This window comes from Sander vitreus, chromosome 7 (assembly GCF_031162955.1).
Source record: "Sander vitreus isolate 19-12246 chromosome 7, sanVit1, whole genome shotgun sequence".
Taxonomy (NCBI): domain Eukaryota; kingdom Metazoa; phylum Chordata; class Actinopteri; order Perciformes; family Percidae; genus Sander; species Sander vitreus.
Genome location: NC_135861.1, coordinates 11,657,562 through 11,677,184, shown reverse-complemented (window position 1 = coordinate 11,677,184; position 19,623 = coordinate 11,657,562). Strand labels below are relative to the sequence as shown.

At 38.4% G+C, this 19,623-nt stretch overlaps 1 protein-coding gene across 1 annotated transcript in view; it reads left to right on the top strand.

Annotated features, from left to right (window-relative positions):
• cacna1db (calcium channel, voltage-dependent, L type, alpha 1D subunit, b) overlaps positions 1-19,623 on the top strand; it is an 84,741-nt gene that overhangs the window by 20,413 nt on the left and 44,705 nt on the right. The window contains exons 4-8 of the mRNA XM_078254582.1: positions 13,813-13,952; positions 14,673-14,815; positions 15,477-15,629; positions 16,923-17,119; positions 19,482-19,585. Of these exons, the coding sequence (XP_078110708.1) occupies positions 13,813-13,952; positions 14,673-14,815; positions 15,477-15,629; positions 16,923-17,119; positions 19,482-19,585 (737 nt within the window). The remainder of the gene's footprint in view (positions 1-13,812; positions 13,953-14,672; positions 14,816-15,476; positions 15,630-16,922; positions 17,120-19,481; positions 19,586-19,623) is intronic.

Here is a 19,623-nt window from a genome sequence, read left to right as displayed (position 1 = left end):
TTTTTCTAATGAATAGCGTGTGCATGTGTGTGTGTGTGTGTGTGTGTGTGTGTGTGTGTGTGTGTGCGTGCGTGCGTGCGTACGTGCGTGCAAGACACAAGTTTGTGTGCGTCATGATAATCCTACCTTACTTTTTGATTTACATTTTACATTTTTAGAGAAGCTTAGAATATATTATAAATTGTGTGTGAAAAAAAGTGTGTAAAAGGGCGTTAGCATTACTTCCTGACACAGAAGACAGATACTGTAAATTTAAGAAAAAACATTAGTCTTCTTGTAAGAATAATAAGAAGCACACTAATGGTGGAGAAATTGGTGACTCTTCTGTTCACCCTGTGTTCGTGTTCTGTAGCAATCAGCATGACCATCCTCAGCCTCCATGGCCCTCATTAATCTTATTAAGACCAATGGGAACACAGGCTAATAGAAGCTGATTAGCCTGCTTCTGGTCGCCTGGCTGATTCATGCACCCGTTCACATGCACATGGCCTCACGCACACTAGCACACTGACAGAATCACACTGACACACTCTTGTATGAGCATACACCGACGTCCACAAAAATAAATTAAAGCTTAAAAACTTAAAGGGTTTGGTTGGTTGGCAGATATAGAAAGAGAGGCAGAGCTGAGGCACCGTGCTTCTCAGAATCCTCATATCAACTCAAAGGTATTGAGGTGAAAATTGAAGCCTAGTTGGCAAATATCAAACTTCAGCCTATATCTCAGTGCTTGACAATCAGAGCTGCTTCTTTGCGCCTGTGTGCTGAGTTATTACTTACACATCCGCAGCTGATTATGACACATTCAAGTCAACCTGGTTGGTTTGTGTTTTTTACCCAATGTTGCTCTGATTATTTACCATGATGTGAATATAGGAAGTCTGATCTACAATGTATCAGTCACTGAATTTATGAATATGTGGTTTTTGCTGTGTGAAATAGTGTGTGTGTCTGGTTTTTAGCCATGCTAGCAGCATGGCTCAAAGGATGGCAATATCAGTCTGTCAGTCGGTTGTTTGGTCGGTTGGTCGGTTGGTCCACTATTTGCTCCAGATTGAAGTTTCTAAACTGTTAGATGGATTTTCATGAAATTTTGTGTTAGTATGCTGATTAACCTGGACGTAGACTCTTGGTCTTGTTACAGTTTTCTTTCATAAAAGTGTATACATTTCTGTAGTCAGCACGTTAGCAGAGGAGATTGTTGATTCAGCATAGGCGACCCCTTACTCCACAATAAAGAGCTGAAAGAAACCTTGATTTGACAAGGCAACACAAATATATGACTATTATCGTTGGGATTAACTGTTTAAAGGATGGTGCTCACTCTACTACAACAATATGAAGTTTCAGCGACTTAGGCTTAACTGCAAAAATACAGCGCATCTGTATCCCAGCATTTATTACACTGAAAGATACACTGAAAAAAAAAATGAACTGTCACTATTTACTACTAGTTACATTTTATACAGCCTAATAAAAGTATTAGTAATCCTGTATTGATTCATTGCAGTGGTGGAATGTAACTAAGTACATGTACTCCAGTACTGTACTTATGTACAAATTTGAGGTACTTGGACTTTAGTTGAGTCTTTTCTTTTTATGCCACTTTCTACTTCTACTCCACTATATTTCAGAAAAATATTGCACTTTTTTTGTCCACTACATTAATCTGACATCTTTAGTTACTAGTTTCTTTATAAATTAAGATTTTTGCACACAAAACACGTGTCTATGAAATACGTTGTTTTATTATAAATTAAACCACCCAACAATATACAGGTCTACAAGTTCAGTTGAAATGATTCGCCGATTAAACACTTAGTTGATTAACAGAACTGTTTTGATCGTTTCCAGTCCCTGAAATGTGAGGATTTTTCTGCATTGAGTACTTTTACTTTTAATACTTTAAGTACATTTTCCTGATGATACTTACATACTTTTACTTAAGTAAAATGTTCAATGCTGGAATTTTACTTTACTCTTTTAGAGTATTTTTACAGTGTGGTATTTGTACTTTTACTTAAGTGAAGTATCTGAATACTTCCCACCACTGGGCCATTGTCTTATCAAATGTCTTTAGTCCACGTGACCACCGTTTTCAAGATTCAAAGGCTTTATTTGTCATATGCTCAAACAATATGTGTAGTGAATTGAGGGGTGGCATACTCGTGTAGACACAAACATAATTATAAGAAATAGAGGAAAAAAAGAAATGTATATAATATATAAGATTATAAAATGTAAAGACCAAGAACATTTTGCACACACTCAAGTGCAAATATGCAATGTGCGGAGCAGTGCAAAGGATTCACAGAGGACAATGTAGTAGACAAGGCTGAGGATATACAGAGGTCATAGTTCAATATCCTGGTGGCCTGAGGAAATAATCTTAATTATTAATTATTATCAATATAGATGTGCTTTCCTGAGTGTAAAAGCTGGAATAATCTATTGCTGGGCTGGTGAGGAGCCTACATTATCTGACTTGCTCTTTCTCTACCTTCTGGTCCTCATGAGTGGGAAGAGTAGATCTCTGCAGAGCTCTGAGAAGAGCCGACAATCCTCTGGTCTTTACTAGTAGTTAATTTAAGGTGCTGTAGGATTTATTCATGCCTAAGAAACTAGTTCATGGATAAATATGAATAATGTTTTGTTTTAAAAAAGTACCTTATAAAAGCAACTTCCTGTTTACATCATGTGACTCAAGCTGACATCATCCCAGCTCTTGGTCACTCTCTCTCTCTCTCACACACACACACACACACACACACACACACACACACACACACACACACACACACACACACACACACACGCACACGTGCGCACACACACACACACACACACACACACACACACACACACACACACAGCATCGAGTGTTATGTCAGCTCGTGTTATTGTCAATGCGGGTAGTGACATCGAGTGACCCTTCATTTGCTCTGTGTGTGTGTGTGTGTGTGTGTGTGTGTGTGTGTGTGTGTGTGTGTGTGTGAGTGTGTGTCTATTTGTGTGTGTGTGTGTGTGTGAGACAAGATGGTGGTGCTGGGCCATATGACGCGCACGCACGCACGCATGCACGTTATATAACACAAGTTATATGTTAGATGTTGTATTCAGTACTGAAATCAGAGTGTGCATGAATTATCAGACAGAAGAGAGTATGTCAGTATAGCAGTCATCTGTAGAGCTTCTTCACTTCTTCACTTCGTCACTTTTTTAATGTACAGCTTAACCCTGCCTGTCGACTCCTGTCACTCACTGCATTTAGTTTTTTTTAATTGATTAAGGTTCAGTTAGCCTTAGGAGAACATACTTTATGCAATGACATGTAAAATTCTGATACTGTGATAAAACTCAGGTTATTTTATTATCTTTACTAGTAGAATGTGTACAGAGGTTGTATGGACCAACCTCGCTGTGTCTTTTGACACTACTGGCAATATAAATTGATATATTAATACATATTCTTTACACACATAGACTAGTAAAATCAGATTTTTATTAACTTCAGTATTTAGGTTCTATTAAATCATAGGTTCTTGCAGCACTAACAAAAGCTTTATTTTAAGGGGTTTAACTTTAGTCTCAATTTTAATGTTGATCACAATACACTTCAATATATTGACATATTTGTTTGCTGTAGATGCCGATATATTTAAAATCTGATGTAGTAATTAATGTGGTCACTGCTGCTGCTGAGCTGCACAAAGAAGGAACTAATGCAGAACAAAGATTTTTGTAATGGCAACCACTGTGTGCGCATCTGTTCAAAATATACAGTGTTTGTTAATTTCTGTCTATTCGTGTGTATGTGTGTGTGTTTATTTCTGTGTGTGCTTACATTTTAATCAACAGTGACAGCCCTCCTCAGCTTGAGTGAATCTGTGGCTCAGCTTGCCTGATTCATGGTCCTTTTTAAGACACACTAACACACATGTTTGTACTTCCATACTTGTGAGGATCCTCATTTACATAATGCACTCTCCCGCTCTAACCTTAACCATCTCAACTACATGCCTAACCCCAACCTAACCTAAACCTTTAGGCTGATGGAAAGAAGGGGTGGAGGAGAAGTAAGGATGGCAGAGTTTTCTCTTTCTTCAGGCTAAGAGCATAGCAACTGAGAGGAACAAAATGAGGACCTAATACATCTGGATTTAAGCAAGCTGAAACTCAGCTGGTGACCTACTTTGCACTGGTTGTTCAACTCAAAATGTGTAATGGCTCCAAAAACAAATCATTAGAACGCAGATAATAAAAAAAGTGATTCTGGTAGATTTACGATATATTACTTTGTTGTATTGATTTGCAGTTTGTGGTCACAAACAAATATTGTATAATTGTGAAATACAAATCATGCTGCATAATTCATGTGGAGGGTTCAGCACTTATCAGCTCCTCATTATCACAGAGAGACAAATAAACCTTTTTAAGACCTTTGCAATTGTTCTCCAAGACACCTCAGAAGGGACTGAAGCTGCTCTGGTGCTTAATTCATATGTTTTAATTTAGTGTTGTTATTTTGTAAGATGGTCCCTGAGGCTATTGATGAGCACATTGTTTGTGTCCTATAGTTTCAGTCTTTGAGCGAGATAATAGAGGAAGGAGATTGAGGAAAAAGAAGCACTGTCTTAAATGTTTTTTCACTTCACACTCACACTGATTTAATATCACAGATCTGAAGAACAATTACCTTTTTATTAAAGGAATAGATCAACATTTTGGGAAATACCCTTTGATCTCCTGCTGAGAGTCAGACAGGAAGACACTCTCATGTCTGTAGGTTAAATATGAAGCTCGTCAGCAGCCGGGTAGCTTAGCTTAGCACAAAGACTGGAAGCAGATGGCTCTGTCCAAAGGTAAAATAATCCGGCTTGCAGCATCCCTAAAACTCACAAATTAACACTTTATATCTTATTATCGCTATGCAAAAACCTATAAGTAATGTACAAACTACAATTTACAGTATCTCCATTGGTTGCCTAGCAACTCCTCACCATGAGGACAAGTCACTGCTCTCAGCCAAGAAATATGCTGCGTTCATGTGGTGTTGGACACATCGGAAAAACAAGTTTCTAAGTTGGAAAATGCACGTGAACGCCTGCTGAAGTCAGAACAATAACTCGGAAACTCTGAAAAGGTTTTGGTGCCCGACTTCCTGACTTGATGTCATATGAGTCATCAACATGGCGGGAAAAATAGATGTTTTATTATTGGTAAGAAACTTTTTATGAATTCACATATTTTATATAAACGTTTTGCTCAAATGTCATTTTAAACATGGTATTACCGTTAGTTGTTGTCAATAAAGAGTGACCTAGACTAGGTAGAAAGATTATTTATTAAAGTTAGTACAGTATTTAACTCTTAATAACAAGTCAGGTATATTAGCTAAAGCAATATTTTAGTATTTATTAGCATTCAACCTTGATTAACAAGTCAGGTAAAGTTAAACATGCCTTAAAATACTATGAAAATCTATCAACATTGAGTTTTAACTCTCTGAGTAGTAACAGTCCACACATCTTAGTTGCATCCATGTTTGTTGTTACAATCAACATTCCGACTTTCCAACTTGAGAGCTTGTGAACACACCGAAATAGGAAGAACGACTTCCGATCTTGGAAACTTGGACCATCCGAGGAGCACATAATGTGTCAATAGTCCAGCATATAACCCCCCATAAAACCACTTTTAAACTTTGGTTTTAGTACAGATCAAACATAGATATAACATTAGTTAGCTTTACAGATGCTGTTACTTTTTGTCTTTGGACAGAGTGTCCCTCTGCTTCCAGGCTTTATGCTTAGCTAAGCTAACCGTCTGCTGGCTGTAGCATGTAACTCTCGGTAAGAAAGGGATTAGGTGGAATTCCCAAAATTCCAAACTATTTGTTTTGATAAGCATTTACACCTACAGTTGCCCAGCAAAACAAGGAAACATCGTATAAAATCAATCTAAATATGTCGGGAAGTGAAATGGTTGTCAGCTGTTTGCTAACATAGCATAGCTAATTTTATTGTTTTGTGTTTTGTATGTTACTTCTCCATAATATATTATGGAGAATAATTTCCTTTTCTATTTGTATAGACTGCTATGGACACATATTCAAATATGTTAATTCACTACATTGTTGTCCAAGCGGTGCCTTTGTGTATTTATGCTATGTTTTCTAAATGGCTCATTACTGTTCAAAACATTGTACTGTATCCATGGAAGAGATTAGAAAAACTAACCCTGAAAATCACATTCAGATAATTAATTAGGTGGTCATGTGTGGTGGTGGGACAGTGCAGAAAATGAACTTGTTTGTATAACTGCAAAGATTCACACAACATAATGTGGTGCTTGTAGAGTACAGCCAACTCACCACTGCTGCGAGTTTTCTTATTGAAGAACACAATTACAACAAGCTGTAAACTTACCATTTTACAGCCTTATGCAGAGTGTACAATATACAGTAAAACAGCTGCAAAATATTTGGGAGGAATTTGGTGTTTTTCCCCTTTTAGCCGTAACTCTAAAGTTCACAAACAGATTATCAGTGAGCTGATCGACAATAAATGACTATTTTAGACCATTTCCATTTTTTAGTGTCTTTAAACCATTCATTACACTGATAGTCTTTCCTTCTGTCTGTCTGATCTTCATCCGTCCCTCTTTTCTTTTTCTCCATCTCCTCTTTACTCTCCTTCCTTTCCTTCACTTCTTTCTTTCTTGCGGTTTCATAATCCGTTCCTCAGCCTTCTTCCTTGTTTTCCTACTCTACTCTTATTTTTGTCTCTCTGCCCTGCTGTGATTTAGTTACTCTTGTCCCTTACTTCATCAAATGATCGGTTGCAGTTTTCCAAGCCAAAGTTAAAACCCAGAGAATAGTTTAATAATGTTTATTAATAAACATTATTTCTCCCAGTGCTCAAATTATCTTTTTGTCTTTAAGGGGGTCTCTCTATCTCATAAAAAAAAGTTGCCACACCCTGCACATAGCCTAACAAGGCTATACAATTAAATAGCCTAGGCGCGAGTGGCACTTTTGCGCAGTATATGCGCACGGTAGGCCTAGGCTATTATCTTGACACACACTCAAATTACAATGCCACATATGGCAGACACATTCAGATATGAGAGACCCCCTCAGATTTTTGACTTTGTTGCTTTCATGGGAGCCAGTCCTCACTCTATGGGAGCTCGGCTCCCTCTGGCTCCCACGTAATTCGAGCGCTGATTTCTCCTCCATCACAAAAAACTATCCTGTGCAAAATTTACATGTAGCCATCTACATCTCCTGATGAAAGGCATATGGTTCAGGTGTTATGTGGCAATCTCAGAAGTGGTGCTTGTGGTTTAGACAGCTAGGCTAATAGGTCGATCAATAAAACGTTAATGATATGGAGGATAAGGCTTATTGGCATGTCTCAGATCCCTTAATCTATATATTAACAACACAACTATTGATTTTTTTTTTTTACCCAAACCATACAGTTATTGACTCCTCCTGACTGAAAACATGCTCCACATTCTCTATGTATCTGAAAACATCATCTGGGTCATTTTGTTTGTCCTCTGTACAGAGACTGTGAGCTCTCTTGGCTTCATCCACCCACATTTCTTGTCCAGCTCCCAAAAGAGGGGATTTGGGAGCTTACAGGATGCACTGCTCCTCCTTAAATCAATTAAGCTGCTTCGTTTTCTCTCTGCTTTGTGTGCCTGGGCCTGTGTTGTGCTGTGGTAAGTAAAGACATCTTAAGTTCAAGTTTAAGGGAATGGAGGACAAATGGACACTTCACATCCTCCTGCCTTCACTACAAACGTAGCCATTGGCAATTAACTAGGAGAACATGGACGTACAGTGTTTGTATAGTGTTCATGCAATTTTCCATAGTTTTCTTACAGGACTTAATTTAGGCCTATGCTTTGGGATTACTACTCACACAACACCACTCACCGCCATGTTGTAAGCTGCTAAAGCCAGTAAAACCAAATTTAGGCAGCATGGGTGGAACCTGAGCGGAGCTGTTGCTGGACAAGCATTATGTCAATCAAGGTAAACCCCCAAACATGTTTGCCACTTTGAGGCTGAATGTGGTTTTAAAAGAGCAACAATTTTAAAATTGCCATCAAAACACACCTAAGAAGAGTTTAAATTAGCTATTGAGACCCTAAATACTTACAGAAAGAAATGTAGGCCTACTAGAACTATCTTTTTATATTCAACAAAAATGTGAACTTATAAAACCTACTTAAAGAGTCGGTTACACTTTACTTGAAGGTATCTACATAAGAGTGACATAAGACTGTAAGTCATAAACATTTATGACATAACGGTTCTGTCATTAAGTGTCATTCGGTTTTTGTCATGACAAGTTAGGGTTAGAGTTACAGTTAGAGTTCATGTGTCATGACAGTGTCATGTTTTCACTCTTATGTAGATACCTTCAAGTGAAGTGTTACCAAAGAGTCTTTAACACTGCTGCTCACTCACCCTATTATGTGTGCTGCTCTGATTTAAAAGGCATTTGCTGTGTATTTTTTATTTTTTATTTTTTATAGATTTATGATGTATTATTTTGTTGTTCCAGTCAAAGGACTTAGCATTCACTGGAGTAAATCAGTGATAAAGCCTATTTATCTGACCGGGTATGCTATACCACAGGCAGTTGTCTTAAGTATCCCAACTTCAAGTCTCATTCTCTGCCCACACATGAAACAAGACTGATTTCCATGGCAACGCTATTCCTATCACAGCTGTATCACAAACAGAAGGAGATTACCATGATGCACTAGTATAGAGGATTTCACTTAGACATGGGAAACATGAACAGTTGTAACCTATACCTTTTAACCTCATTCATCCTTTTGGGAAGCGGCTTACATAAAACAAAACCAAACCAAACACAACAACTCTCTAGCTCTTCAGAATACCAGTATGAGTATTGTATTTCCCAGTCCATTCCCCAGTTCCAACAGAACAAAGGGTTGTCTAGAGAAGAGGGTTGACAGGGTTCAGGTGTCTCTCTCTTTACACCTCCTGGTCAGCACTCAATCCCACTATAATTATCTCACACAGCACCACGTGTTACTCTCTTATACTCACTCACTATCCAAAAACCCTCTGGGGATGTGAGAAAGGGATTTAATATTTATTATGTAACATCATTCCATGTGTATTAAAGCTATCATGAGGTTTGTAATAGGCCAGAGGGCAAAGACTTACTTTTCTGCTTATACTCAATCCACTCCTGTACCCTGCAGGAAGGAGGGGAGTACATGACAGCGTTACAGCCAAAACTAAAATATGGGTTTAAGTGCAAAATGTTTTTATGATGGGTCTCCATTTAATTGCTGAATAAGAAAAATTGCAGGACTGAAACAACAATTATGTATGTATTCATACTTAAAGGGATAGTTCATATATTGAGAAGTAAGGTTGTATGAGGTACTTATCCATAGTCATTGTATTACCTACAGCAGATGGTGGTCAGCACACATGGTTTCCCTTCCTGCACTCTCTTTTTCTCAAGCGGCCAAACAAACGCCCTCCTCTTCTCTCTCCCTTTTGTACCGACAACCAGAGGCAAACAAGTACATGTAACTCTCGGATTATATTATTTTTGATACACTGTGTGTTCACTATCATCTGATAACTTCACCGCTAAACTCTCCTCTGCTCCGATCGCTAACACCCGTCAGCTCACACAAATCCGCAAAATGTTAAAATGACTTAGTTAAAACTAAAATACTCCAGGCTGAGCTAACCACAGTAATTACAACTCTTCATGTAGCAGCTAAATAGTCAAGCCATAATCCAGTCCTTTCACTGGAAAGCTTTCAATTTGAAGCGGTGGCAGGAAGCGTTTTGTTTTAATTAACAGCATTGCACACATGCACCTGCCCCCAGAAAACTGCTGTATGCTGCTCTTGTTCTTGTCTCCATGATTCATTGTGTCAGTTTACGCTGCATTTGTATAGGTAGAGACAACCCAGGAATATAGAGGACTAACAGTAGATAAAGTGGGGCGTTTAGGAGGGTCTGCTGATGTGTGTCAAATTAAACTCAGTCCGGTCTAGATTTTTAAACTTTTTTCATGTAGCCCTTAATCAAGTACAAAGTACATCTTAAAAACACAGAGAATAAGCATCACTTGATCTAACTTTTCAACAATCAGTCGAAAAACCCAATTATAAAATACAGTATGCCTTGTGCTGCAAGTAAATTATACAGTATACGCAGGCCAACACACTCAACGTAATGAAAGCAGTGTGTAAACTTGCACCTATATAAATGCATTTAATGTTATCTCTGTAGTTTTTGAACACCTGACAGTTGTGTGTTCATGTAATTGCTTACTCTTCCATGTGCATTGTTTCTATTGTGTGTGTGTGTGTGTGTGTGTGTGTGTGTGTGTGTGTGTGTATTAATTCAGTATTTAAGATCACATGAGCGCTCCATTTGTTGTCTCCATTGTCCTGCAGTAATCTCCATTCTTCAGACACAACCATGTTGATTATAAGCTTTACTCCCAGGTCACAACCTAAATACATTTGGCTGAACTCCACACAGACAGATACACACACACATATGCACACACTCTTTGTCAGCTGTTCACTTAGCAGAGGAGTGGACATTTCAGACCTATGTAAACAACAAGAGGATGGAAGAAGAATGTTGGATTGGATGGAGGCAGGTGTGTGTGTTCATGTTTGCTTCAGAGGCTCTTATCAGTGTTAAACAGCTCTGAGTCGTGTCGCTTGTTGACCTTAACAGGTCATCACCCAGTTACTGCGATGGCCCACCACTCAGCTTACAGCAGTTAACAATTAGGAGCCAGACAAAGACATGACCATTGTAGAATTCCCATTGTGGGATTCATCGTCTGAGAACCATACATGTCTGTACATCATTTCATGGCAATCCATCAAATAGTTGTCGAGATATTTCAGTCTGTAAAATATAATGTGTGACACAGTAATTTAGTAATTTAGGTTTATGACTAAATAAGTGCAAAACCCCCCACAAATTTCAACATCATGGTGGTGCTAGATACACTGTATAGTCAGAGGATCGCCAAAGTCAGTAGGATTCATCCTCTGGGGACCACGAATGTCTGTACAAAATCTCTGGACTAAAGTTGTGGACCAACATTGTCTCTAGAGCCATGGCGCTAGCATGGTTAAAATGTATGCACACTTGATGTTCATTGTGATGGATTACAGAGCAAATTGATTTTTGTACTTTACGGAAATAAATGAAAGCCAGTGGCTGCCTGAAAAGAAAATGCATTCTAATGTCTCAATTTGACTGCATGCAATAATAAATTGTCAGCATCTGAATAAAATACACAATACGTGCAATTATAAATGTAAATGGAGTGCATTTATATAGCGCTTTTCTAGTCTTAACGACTACCCAAAGCGCTTTTACACAGTACATGCACCATTCACACACACATTCATACACTGGTGGCCAAGGCTGCCCTACAAGATACCACCTGCTCATCAGATAAACATTCACACACATTCACACCCCTATGGCACAGCATTGTGAGTAATTTGCTGTTCAGTGTCTTGCCCAAGGGCACTTCGACATGGGACTGCAGGGCCAGGGATCGAAGCACCTTTCCGATTGGTATGCGATTGCTCTACCACCTGTCTAGTAGTTATGGAGCTAAAACTTGCAAAAACAAACTGGTGGTAGCTGTGTGTTTTTTTTTTACATTGGCTGCTGTTTTTATTTACACATCCTAACTGTGGCCTAAAGTTGCCATTGCCAGGAGCGTCTATAATCCCTGTGTGAAACTGTCTGTCTGGTTGGCTTGCTGCCTTTCAGAAGTGTGTGTACTATTGCAGGTCTCTTAGCCGCGTGTGTGGGTGTGAAGTCTGAGTGCGTGTGTTACTGTTGTCGTCAGTGTCTCACAGTGGGCATGAATGTGTCTGTTTGAGTCTTTGTGCATGCTGTCCATGTGCGCCTTTTGTGTTTGTGTCCTTTAAATCAACACGATAAGTGCTTAGCTTAATGAGCCTTAAAACCTGCCAACTCACTAACCTTTTGAATTGTGGGAGACTGAGAGAGAGACATACACAGAGAGAAAGAGAGGGAGTTTGTGTGGGAGAGAGAGAGAGAGAGAGAGAGAGAGAAAGAAAGGTGGAGAAAATTCATATGTAGGAAAGTGCAAGGTGTTTCTGTGAGAGAGAAAGAAAATGGAGGTGAGAAAGTGAAATAATGTGTGTGGAAATGTCCAAATTCAGGGACCTGTTTCTGTTACAAGACACAGTGTTGCCATGGAAACATGCTGATGATGAAGCAGGACATACACTATGACTGACGAGTTTTCGTCTCTTAGGTGAGGTTTTTCTGGCCCTGAAATATATTTTTTGGCAACATCTTTATTGCGTATTATTGCTTTGATGTTTCTGCACTACATTTCCCAGAGATAATCTGTCAATCAAACTACTGTGACAATACTGTGAGATCTTTTGAGTTTCTTTCTGTGTGATAATCACTGCTTATGCTAAGTACCCAGTTCTTCTTTTTATTCCAAACTACTAATGTAAAATGTATCACTTCCTGTGCTGTGTTTATGAGGAGGATATGCATCATATTGTGGCCCCGCTGTCCAATTTATAAGGGCTATAATTTCAAACAGGTCTTCTCCACCAACATACTTCCATAAAAAGCCAGTGGTGTCATGTTTCACAATGCTGCTGCTGAATGAAAACCTTGAGCTATCAAAAGATATCTTATGAGTTTTAGCTTTGCTTTACAAAATGAAGTTTTTGTTTGAGGTGAATGTTTTTTTCTGTTAATGCTACAGTTTGACCATGAAACGTGCTCAAAAAATAAAGAACAAGGTACAATTTTAAATGAAGAAAAAACATGAAAATCACTTGTGTTTTTCCAGCAGCTGTGAAAAACTATGACTTTAAGACGCATATCATATCTTAAAGTATGCACGGTATACCAATGTATTCAACTACAGAATATGTTAAATTGTATATATATGGCTATTTTTACTCTTACAAAAAAATTACATTTCCCTCTTATAATCACTTTTTCAAACATCCATAACGATTTGCATTAGTTTGTAGTAAAAAACATGGGATGAACACAGATGAAAGCAAACGTGTGGTTTACACTTTATAAATGATTGTTATTGTTTTCTTTAAAAAATGAAATGGTTGTATATAGATCATGTTGTTGAGTGTCAGAAACCTGGACCAAACCAATGATGACACAAATATACCTACAGCCAGACATTTACTCCACCTACTCGTGAGATTCACTTCTGTCCTTGCATGTAGATTTCAGATTTCAGTATTCTAGTCAGTATGTCCTCTCGTGGTGATGTTTAAATCAAATCTCACAGGCGACATTTCTTGACAGTACCATGCTTATGTTTTATGTTCAATTTAGGTTTTTGCAACAGGATTAGATCAACATTGAAACTGTGGGTATTGTGAAGCGAAGTGTGTCATGAATAACAGCAATGCATTCTTAGACATTTTTTGACACTTTGTTGGAGACCTGATTTTACTTAGTCAGCAGGAGGCTGTGGATCTGATCAAAGTCAAGTCAAAGATACTGTTCTGTTTGCTTTAACAAAAAAAAAAACTAGTTGCCATGCCAACTGTTGTAATAACCAAGGAAAATGTTTTCTTTGTTGTGCCTTATACCTGTTTGCCTACTTGCCTCTAATTTTGGCAACTCTGTGCACATTATTTGGCCCACAATGAATTTCTTTGGTAAAGTATGGGTAAACTTAGATGGCTAAACTTTTCTCTTTCTTTTATTTTCTCCCTCTCTCTATACAGGAAACAGTAGAATATGCCTTCCTGATCATTTTCACAATAGAAACATTTTTGAAGATTATTGCCTACGGCCTGGTCATGCACCAAAACTCCTACGTCAGAAACGGCTGGAACATGCTGGACTTTGTTATCGTCATAGTGGGGTGAGTTCATAGGTAGCACATAATATGTATGTGCAAACATACACAGTCAAAGGCATAAACACACACACACAGACACAGTTCAATTATTTCTTCCATACTCATAAGCTTAAATCATATACACTATCGCTTATACAGCCCCTCATGTACATACACACACACGCACACACACACACACACACACACACACACACATATGAATTGCACAAGGATCTTAACTCACATTTAGCTGTTTATCATTTGCGTGGCTCATCTGCTTATCATTCTCATCGTGTCCAGTAGCAAGATGGCAGTAATGTTTCGGCACATGGGCACATGTGCAAGCACACACACACACACACACACACACACACACACACACACACACACACACACACACACACACACACACATATACAGTACACACACATGGCCTTGTTAAGATTGATGGTTTATCAGTAGACCACCTGGCCCCAGTAGGACTTTGATGTAAACTGTGATGAGGTGTGAAAAACTAAAGGTAAATATGCACAGACATAAAAGACACACACATAGAGCATGTATATAAGATCACACACAGGTACATGTACACAGAGACGGGTACAAAGATGACACATGGCTTTATTTTTTACTTTCTATCCCTTGCTTTCATGTTTTGCTCTGTTTTCACGACAGCTCTATCACTGCTCTCTTCTCCTTTATTCTCAAACCTCTGCCTCCTTTTCCCTTTCTTCTCTCCATCAGGTTGTTCAGTGTGGTTCTAGAGATGATAACTAAGGACGCTGACTCTGGCGGCCAGTCTGGGGGCAAACCTGGGGGGTTTGATGTCAAGGCCCTCCGAGCCTTTCGCGTGCTACGACCCCTTCGCCTTGTCTCTGGAGTTCCTAGTGAGTTTACGCAGAGCTATTTTTCGGTCTTAAGGTTTTAAGCAATCTCAAGTCAAGACTTGGGTCTGCATACTGCAAGATGTGAAACATTTACAAAGGGGCCATGTCACCAAAACTCTCTGTGTATTAATAACAGCAATAACAGTGTAATACAGCTAACAAGAGAGTGAGATAGCTGTCAATCAAGTACGGTGTGTATTATAAAGAAATTGTAAACTTCCCTTCCTGCAACGAAAACATCAGCTTAGTCCCTACTGTTCTGCCTGATTCCTTTATCACCTAGGAGATAGTGCTCGCTTCATAATTTCTGTTCAGGTCATATTTGACCTTACATAAAGTTGTACTAACGTGTCTGCATTCTTTGAGTTGCCATAGCAATGGATCATCCACCAGTCTCTCGGTGGAAAGGACCTCTGGGAAAGATTAACTGAGCTGAGACAACATTTACAGTTTTATTCTGGTTTAACATTTGTCTTTGACAGACGGTATGTGCAGTTTAATTAAGCTGTGATATTTCAGCGTGTTTGCTGATATTAATTCAAATAAGGCACAAGTATCCTTTTGCTGCTTTACTTATATGGGTGGCAACTCAAATTTGGGAAACCCCATCTATATTTCTGTCTATGTTCCCTCTGACCTGGACTTTTGTATGTGTCTGCAGGTTTACAGGTGGTTTTAAACTCCATTATTAAAGCCATGGTTCCCCTGCTTCACATTGCTCTGCTGGTCCTCTTTGTCATTATCATCTACGCCATCATCGGCCTGGAGCTCTTCATTGGCAAAATGCATGCCACATGCTACGTGATACAAACAGGTATGTTAGTGCCTATAGTTTTAGTTTTTAGTTTTAGGTTTAAGTTCAATTTGTTATCATTCTGTCTGAACCCCCCACACACACACACACACACACACACACACACACACACACACACACACACACACACACACACACACAATTTATTCTATTTCTTACCCTTTGAACACATTTTTAATTGAGTCCCACATCCAGGCTACATTATGAACAAACATATACATCTCTTCTTAGGATAGACTTATTCCCTGATTAATGAATGGACACATGTACCTTGTATGTGAATGGTGGCAAACTGCTGAAAACAGGACAGAACAACAGATGGTGGATTAAATCCAGTGATTAAATGACTAATATCTGGCTATTATGTAAACAGGCTTGACCTTTACTCCAGCTTCCAACATGGCAGAATTATTCAAGAAGTACATACTGTATATACACACACACACACACACACACACACACACACACACACACACACACAGTACATAAAAATGTAGGTAGTTACTGAGGAACGAATGAGGAATGAATGAGGAACAAATGAGGAATGACGGGTTAGTTCCTGTATGACTGGGACTCAAGCACTAATGATTAGTTACTGATAAACAGACTGGGAGTCACTGTATTAATGAATCAAGAGGTAATAGTAAGTTCATGAGAGGTTACTGAGGAACAAATGAGGAATGACTGGTTAAAGAGAAGAAGTTCCTGAATGACTTATTTATTCAAAGGTAAACACAATGCTTCACTAATGGTAGTTAATGGTTAAGTAATCATTCGTTAATGATTAACCACTCAGTATGATGCATTATGCATTAGTCATTCAGAAACTTCTCATTAATTAACCAGTCGTTCCTCATTTGTTCCTCAGTAACTTCTCATTAACTTACCATTACCTAATGATAAATTAATACAGTAACTCCCAGTCTGTTTATCAGTAACTAATCATTAGTGCTTGAGTCCCAGTCATACAAGAACTTATTGACTAATCAGTCGTTCCTCATTTGTTCCTCGTTCGTTCCTTAGTAACTACCTACATTTTTGTGTAACTTATTTTAAAGTGTTACCATAAATTCAGTTAAAAGGGTTTTGTTTGAAGATTTAAGAACAGAAAAAGATGTAATTTTAAATCGAAGACTGTTACAAATCAGAGGCATGCAGGGTGAAATATTTTAAACCATGGGGATATTATTGTCAATGGTTATGATTCAGTTTAAAGTTTTTGATAGCCTTTATTATACACCAATAGAAAAACTGTAGATCAGTAGATTCAGCTGTCTTACTCTGTGCCCCCAGGTGCCCTCGCAGAAGAAGAGCCCACGCCATGTGCTGTATCAGGGCACGGCCGTCATTGCCTGCTCAATGCTACATTTTGCAAAGAGGGCTGGCAAGGACCCAACAACGGAATTACCAACTTCGACAATTTTTTGTTTGCCATGCTCACAGTGTTCCAGTGCATCACCATGGAGGGCTGGACCGACGTTCTCTACTGGGTAATCTGCCACTCTGCATCAAAATTACTCTGATGATGCCCACTTGGGGCGGTATATGTTTTGGTTTATTAATTCCATGTGTGTCACTTATCAGGTTTTTGATTTTGACAGAACCTTGTAAAACATTGTGTGACTTCCAGCATATTTAAAGCTATGCTGATGTCATCTTGGGCAATTTTAAGATTGCAGATGAAAACAAGGTGAGATATTTATCATGATTATCCCATGTAGAATTGTCTTATTTGCTCGAAAGGGAATTCAATTTTTCCTCATTTTATATGAAACCTATTTTAGCTCAAAGTATTCATTTAAAGGATGGTAGTATTTCAATGTATTGAAGTATTAACTTCTTCACATGATTAAGGTCATGTGCATTATATGGGCAAGGCAACTACCATTGTATTATTATATTCACATAGCAAATCACTGAAACATGGACACAATGAATACGATGCTATACAAAACAAAAGTGCTATGCTTAATACAATCACACAATCACAATAATAATGTCTAAAGATAAATGAGAAGGTTTTACTGAAAATGTGCAGGCTACAAGCAACATACTCATTGAGGCCTTTAATATATAACATCTTAAATTACATTCTGTATTTTCTAAAAATTCAGTTTTTTTTATTATAAAGTAGTCCTCATTGAGAACTGTAGCCTGACCCTGAAACATCACGCTTCTTTCAGTTGATAACAAGTGTTTTAAAACTAAAAAAGCCAGGCTCACTTTAAAACCATCAGCTTCTCATTAGCAAAAATCACCAACAGCTTTTAATTAGCCAAAACACTTACAGGATTGAAGCTCAACTCACAATGAGTTTTCATCAAAATCCACCCACATCCTTTTATTGATGGAGACCCTCGTCTATGAAATAATGAACCTCTCTTCCTCCTTCTCTGTGGTCCTTTCTCGCTCTCTCTCACAGACTCTTTACTTCTCTTATGCATGTAAGTGTTACCATGGCAATCCAATGCTTTTACTGCTGTTAAAGTGGAAGGAAGCAAACTCGACAAACAATAGATAGATAGTTAGCCAGATGGATAGATTAACATCTGACCTCTGACCTTTCCTACAGAAATCAATGGAATTTCACTGCAGGGTGGGAGGCTGTTTATTGTGCTGTGGCTGGAGGCAGAGTTAGGGTGTCATCTCTACCAGCCGCATTGGGTTTTTTGGGGGGGGTTTTTGCAACATATTTTACTGAAAACTGAATCAAGTTACATAGAAATGGACATTTTGTACAGTTTACATTTTAAACAGAGAAAAGACACAAAAAACAAAGTGACACAGAGCACAATAAATTATACACAGAAGGCAAAGAAAAAAGCATTGGGTTTTACTTCAGAGGGTAGGTAATATGAGTGTTTGAGTAGAATTGCATGCATGTACATGGGGCGAAGAAAAGTAAAGTCTCAAGTGTGTGGATGTTATTTGGACTGCGTAAGAAAGTCAGTTGTGTGGTTATAAATGGACAAACTTCAACTATCAATTGTCTCTTTGCCAAACAGCTCTACTAAAAGGCACTTTAGCTCTGTAGTGTTGCCATTTGCCACATCTTCATCACTAATAAACATCCCATCTTCTAATACCTCCTCTACTCATTACTAACCCGGTTCTCTCTCACATGGTGCCCTCTAGTGGTCACAGTTCCTGCTCCAGTTTTAGTTCTCAGCTCTCTGAAGATCTTTCCCACCAAGGGACATTATGGGCTTTGAGCTGCCTTCAGTCGATTTATTTTAAATACAGTACTGGAAAAGTGGCACCCTTAAGCTAAGCAAGATGGACGTTTACTCCAAAAAGTACACAAAAGCCTACACAATTACACTAATGACAGTACACGTGATTACTTACTTTCAAAATAAAATTTTTTAAGGATGTGCCTGGAAGTAAACTGTAAATAGCTAGAACGTTCAGAAGCACATACTGTTTTTGTTTTCATTAAATCAGGTCATAGGTAATACTATGTGTGGTGCATAAAGGTGCGAGTGAGTAGAGGTGGTTTTTACTGGCAGAAGCTGTGAAAGCAACAGTACCATCATCCCATTGGCCAGTCTAAACGAGCTGTCAAACCAAACATTTGGTAGAATAATATACTCAGTTATGAATGAATAAATGTAGTGTTTAGGACCTTCTCTTCCTCTTTTTTTTCTTCCCTGTAATTTTCTGAAGTCTGTCTTTTCAAGAGTTATCAGTCTCTTTGGGTTAACTCGAGTAAAACAGTTCAACTCAATAAGACAAGTTTTATGAAACAGGAAAGAATTTAGAATTCAAAAAAGATTATTATGGAAACATGAATGAAACGTATGAATAAACCATGTCTTATATGTCTTCTTCTCTACTTGTGTTTCTATTTAGATGAATGATGCAATGGGCTTTGAGCTGCCGTGGGTCTACTTTGTCAGTCTGGTCATCTTTGGATCCTTCTTTGTTCTCAACTTGGTTTTGGGTGTGTTGAGCGGGTAGGTTTTAAGTGTGCTTGTGTTTATTTGTGCTTTTG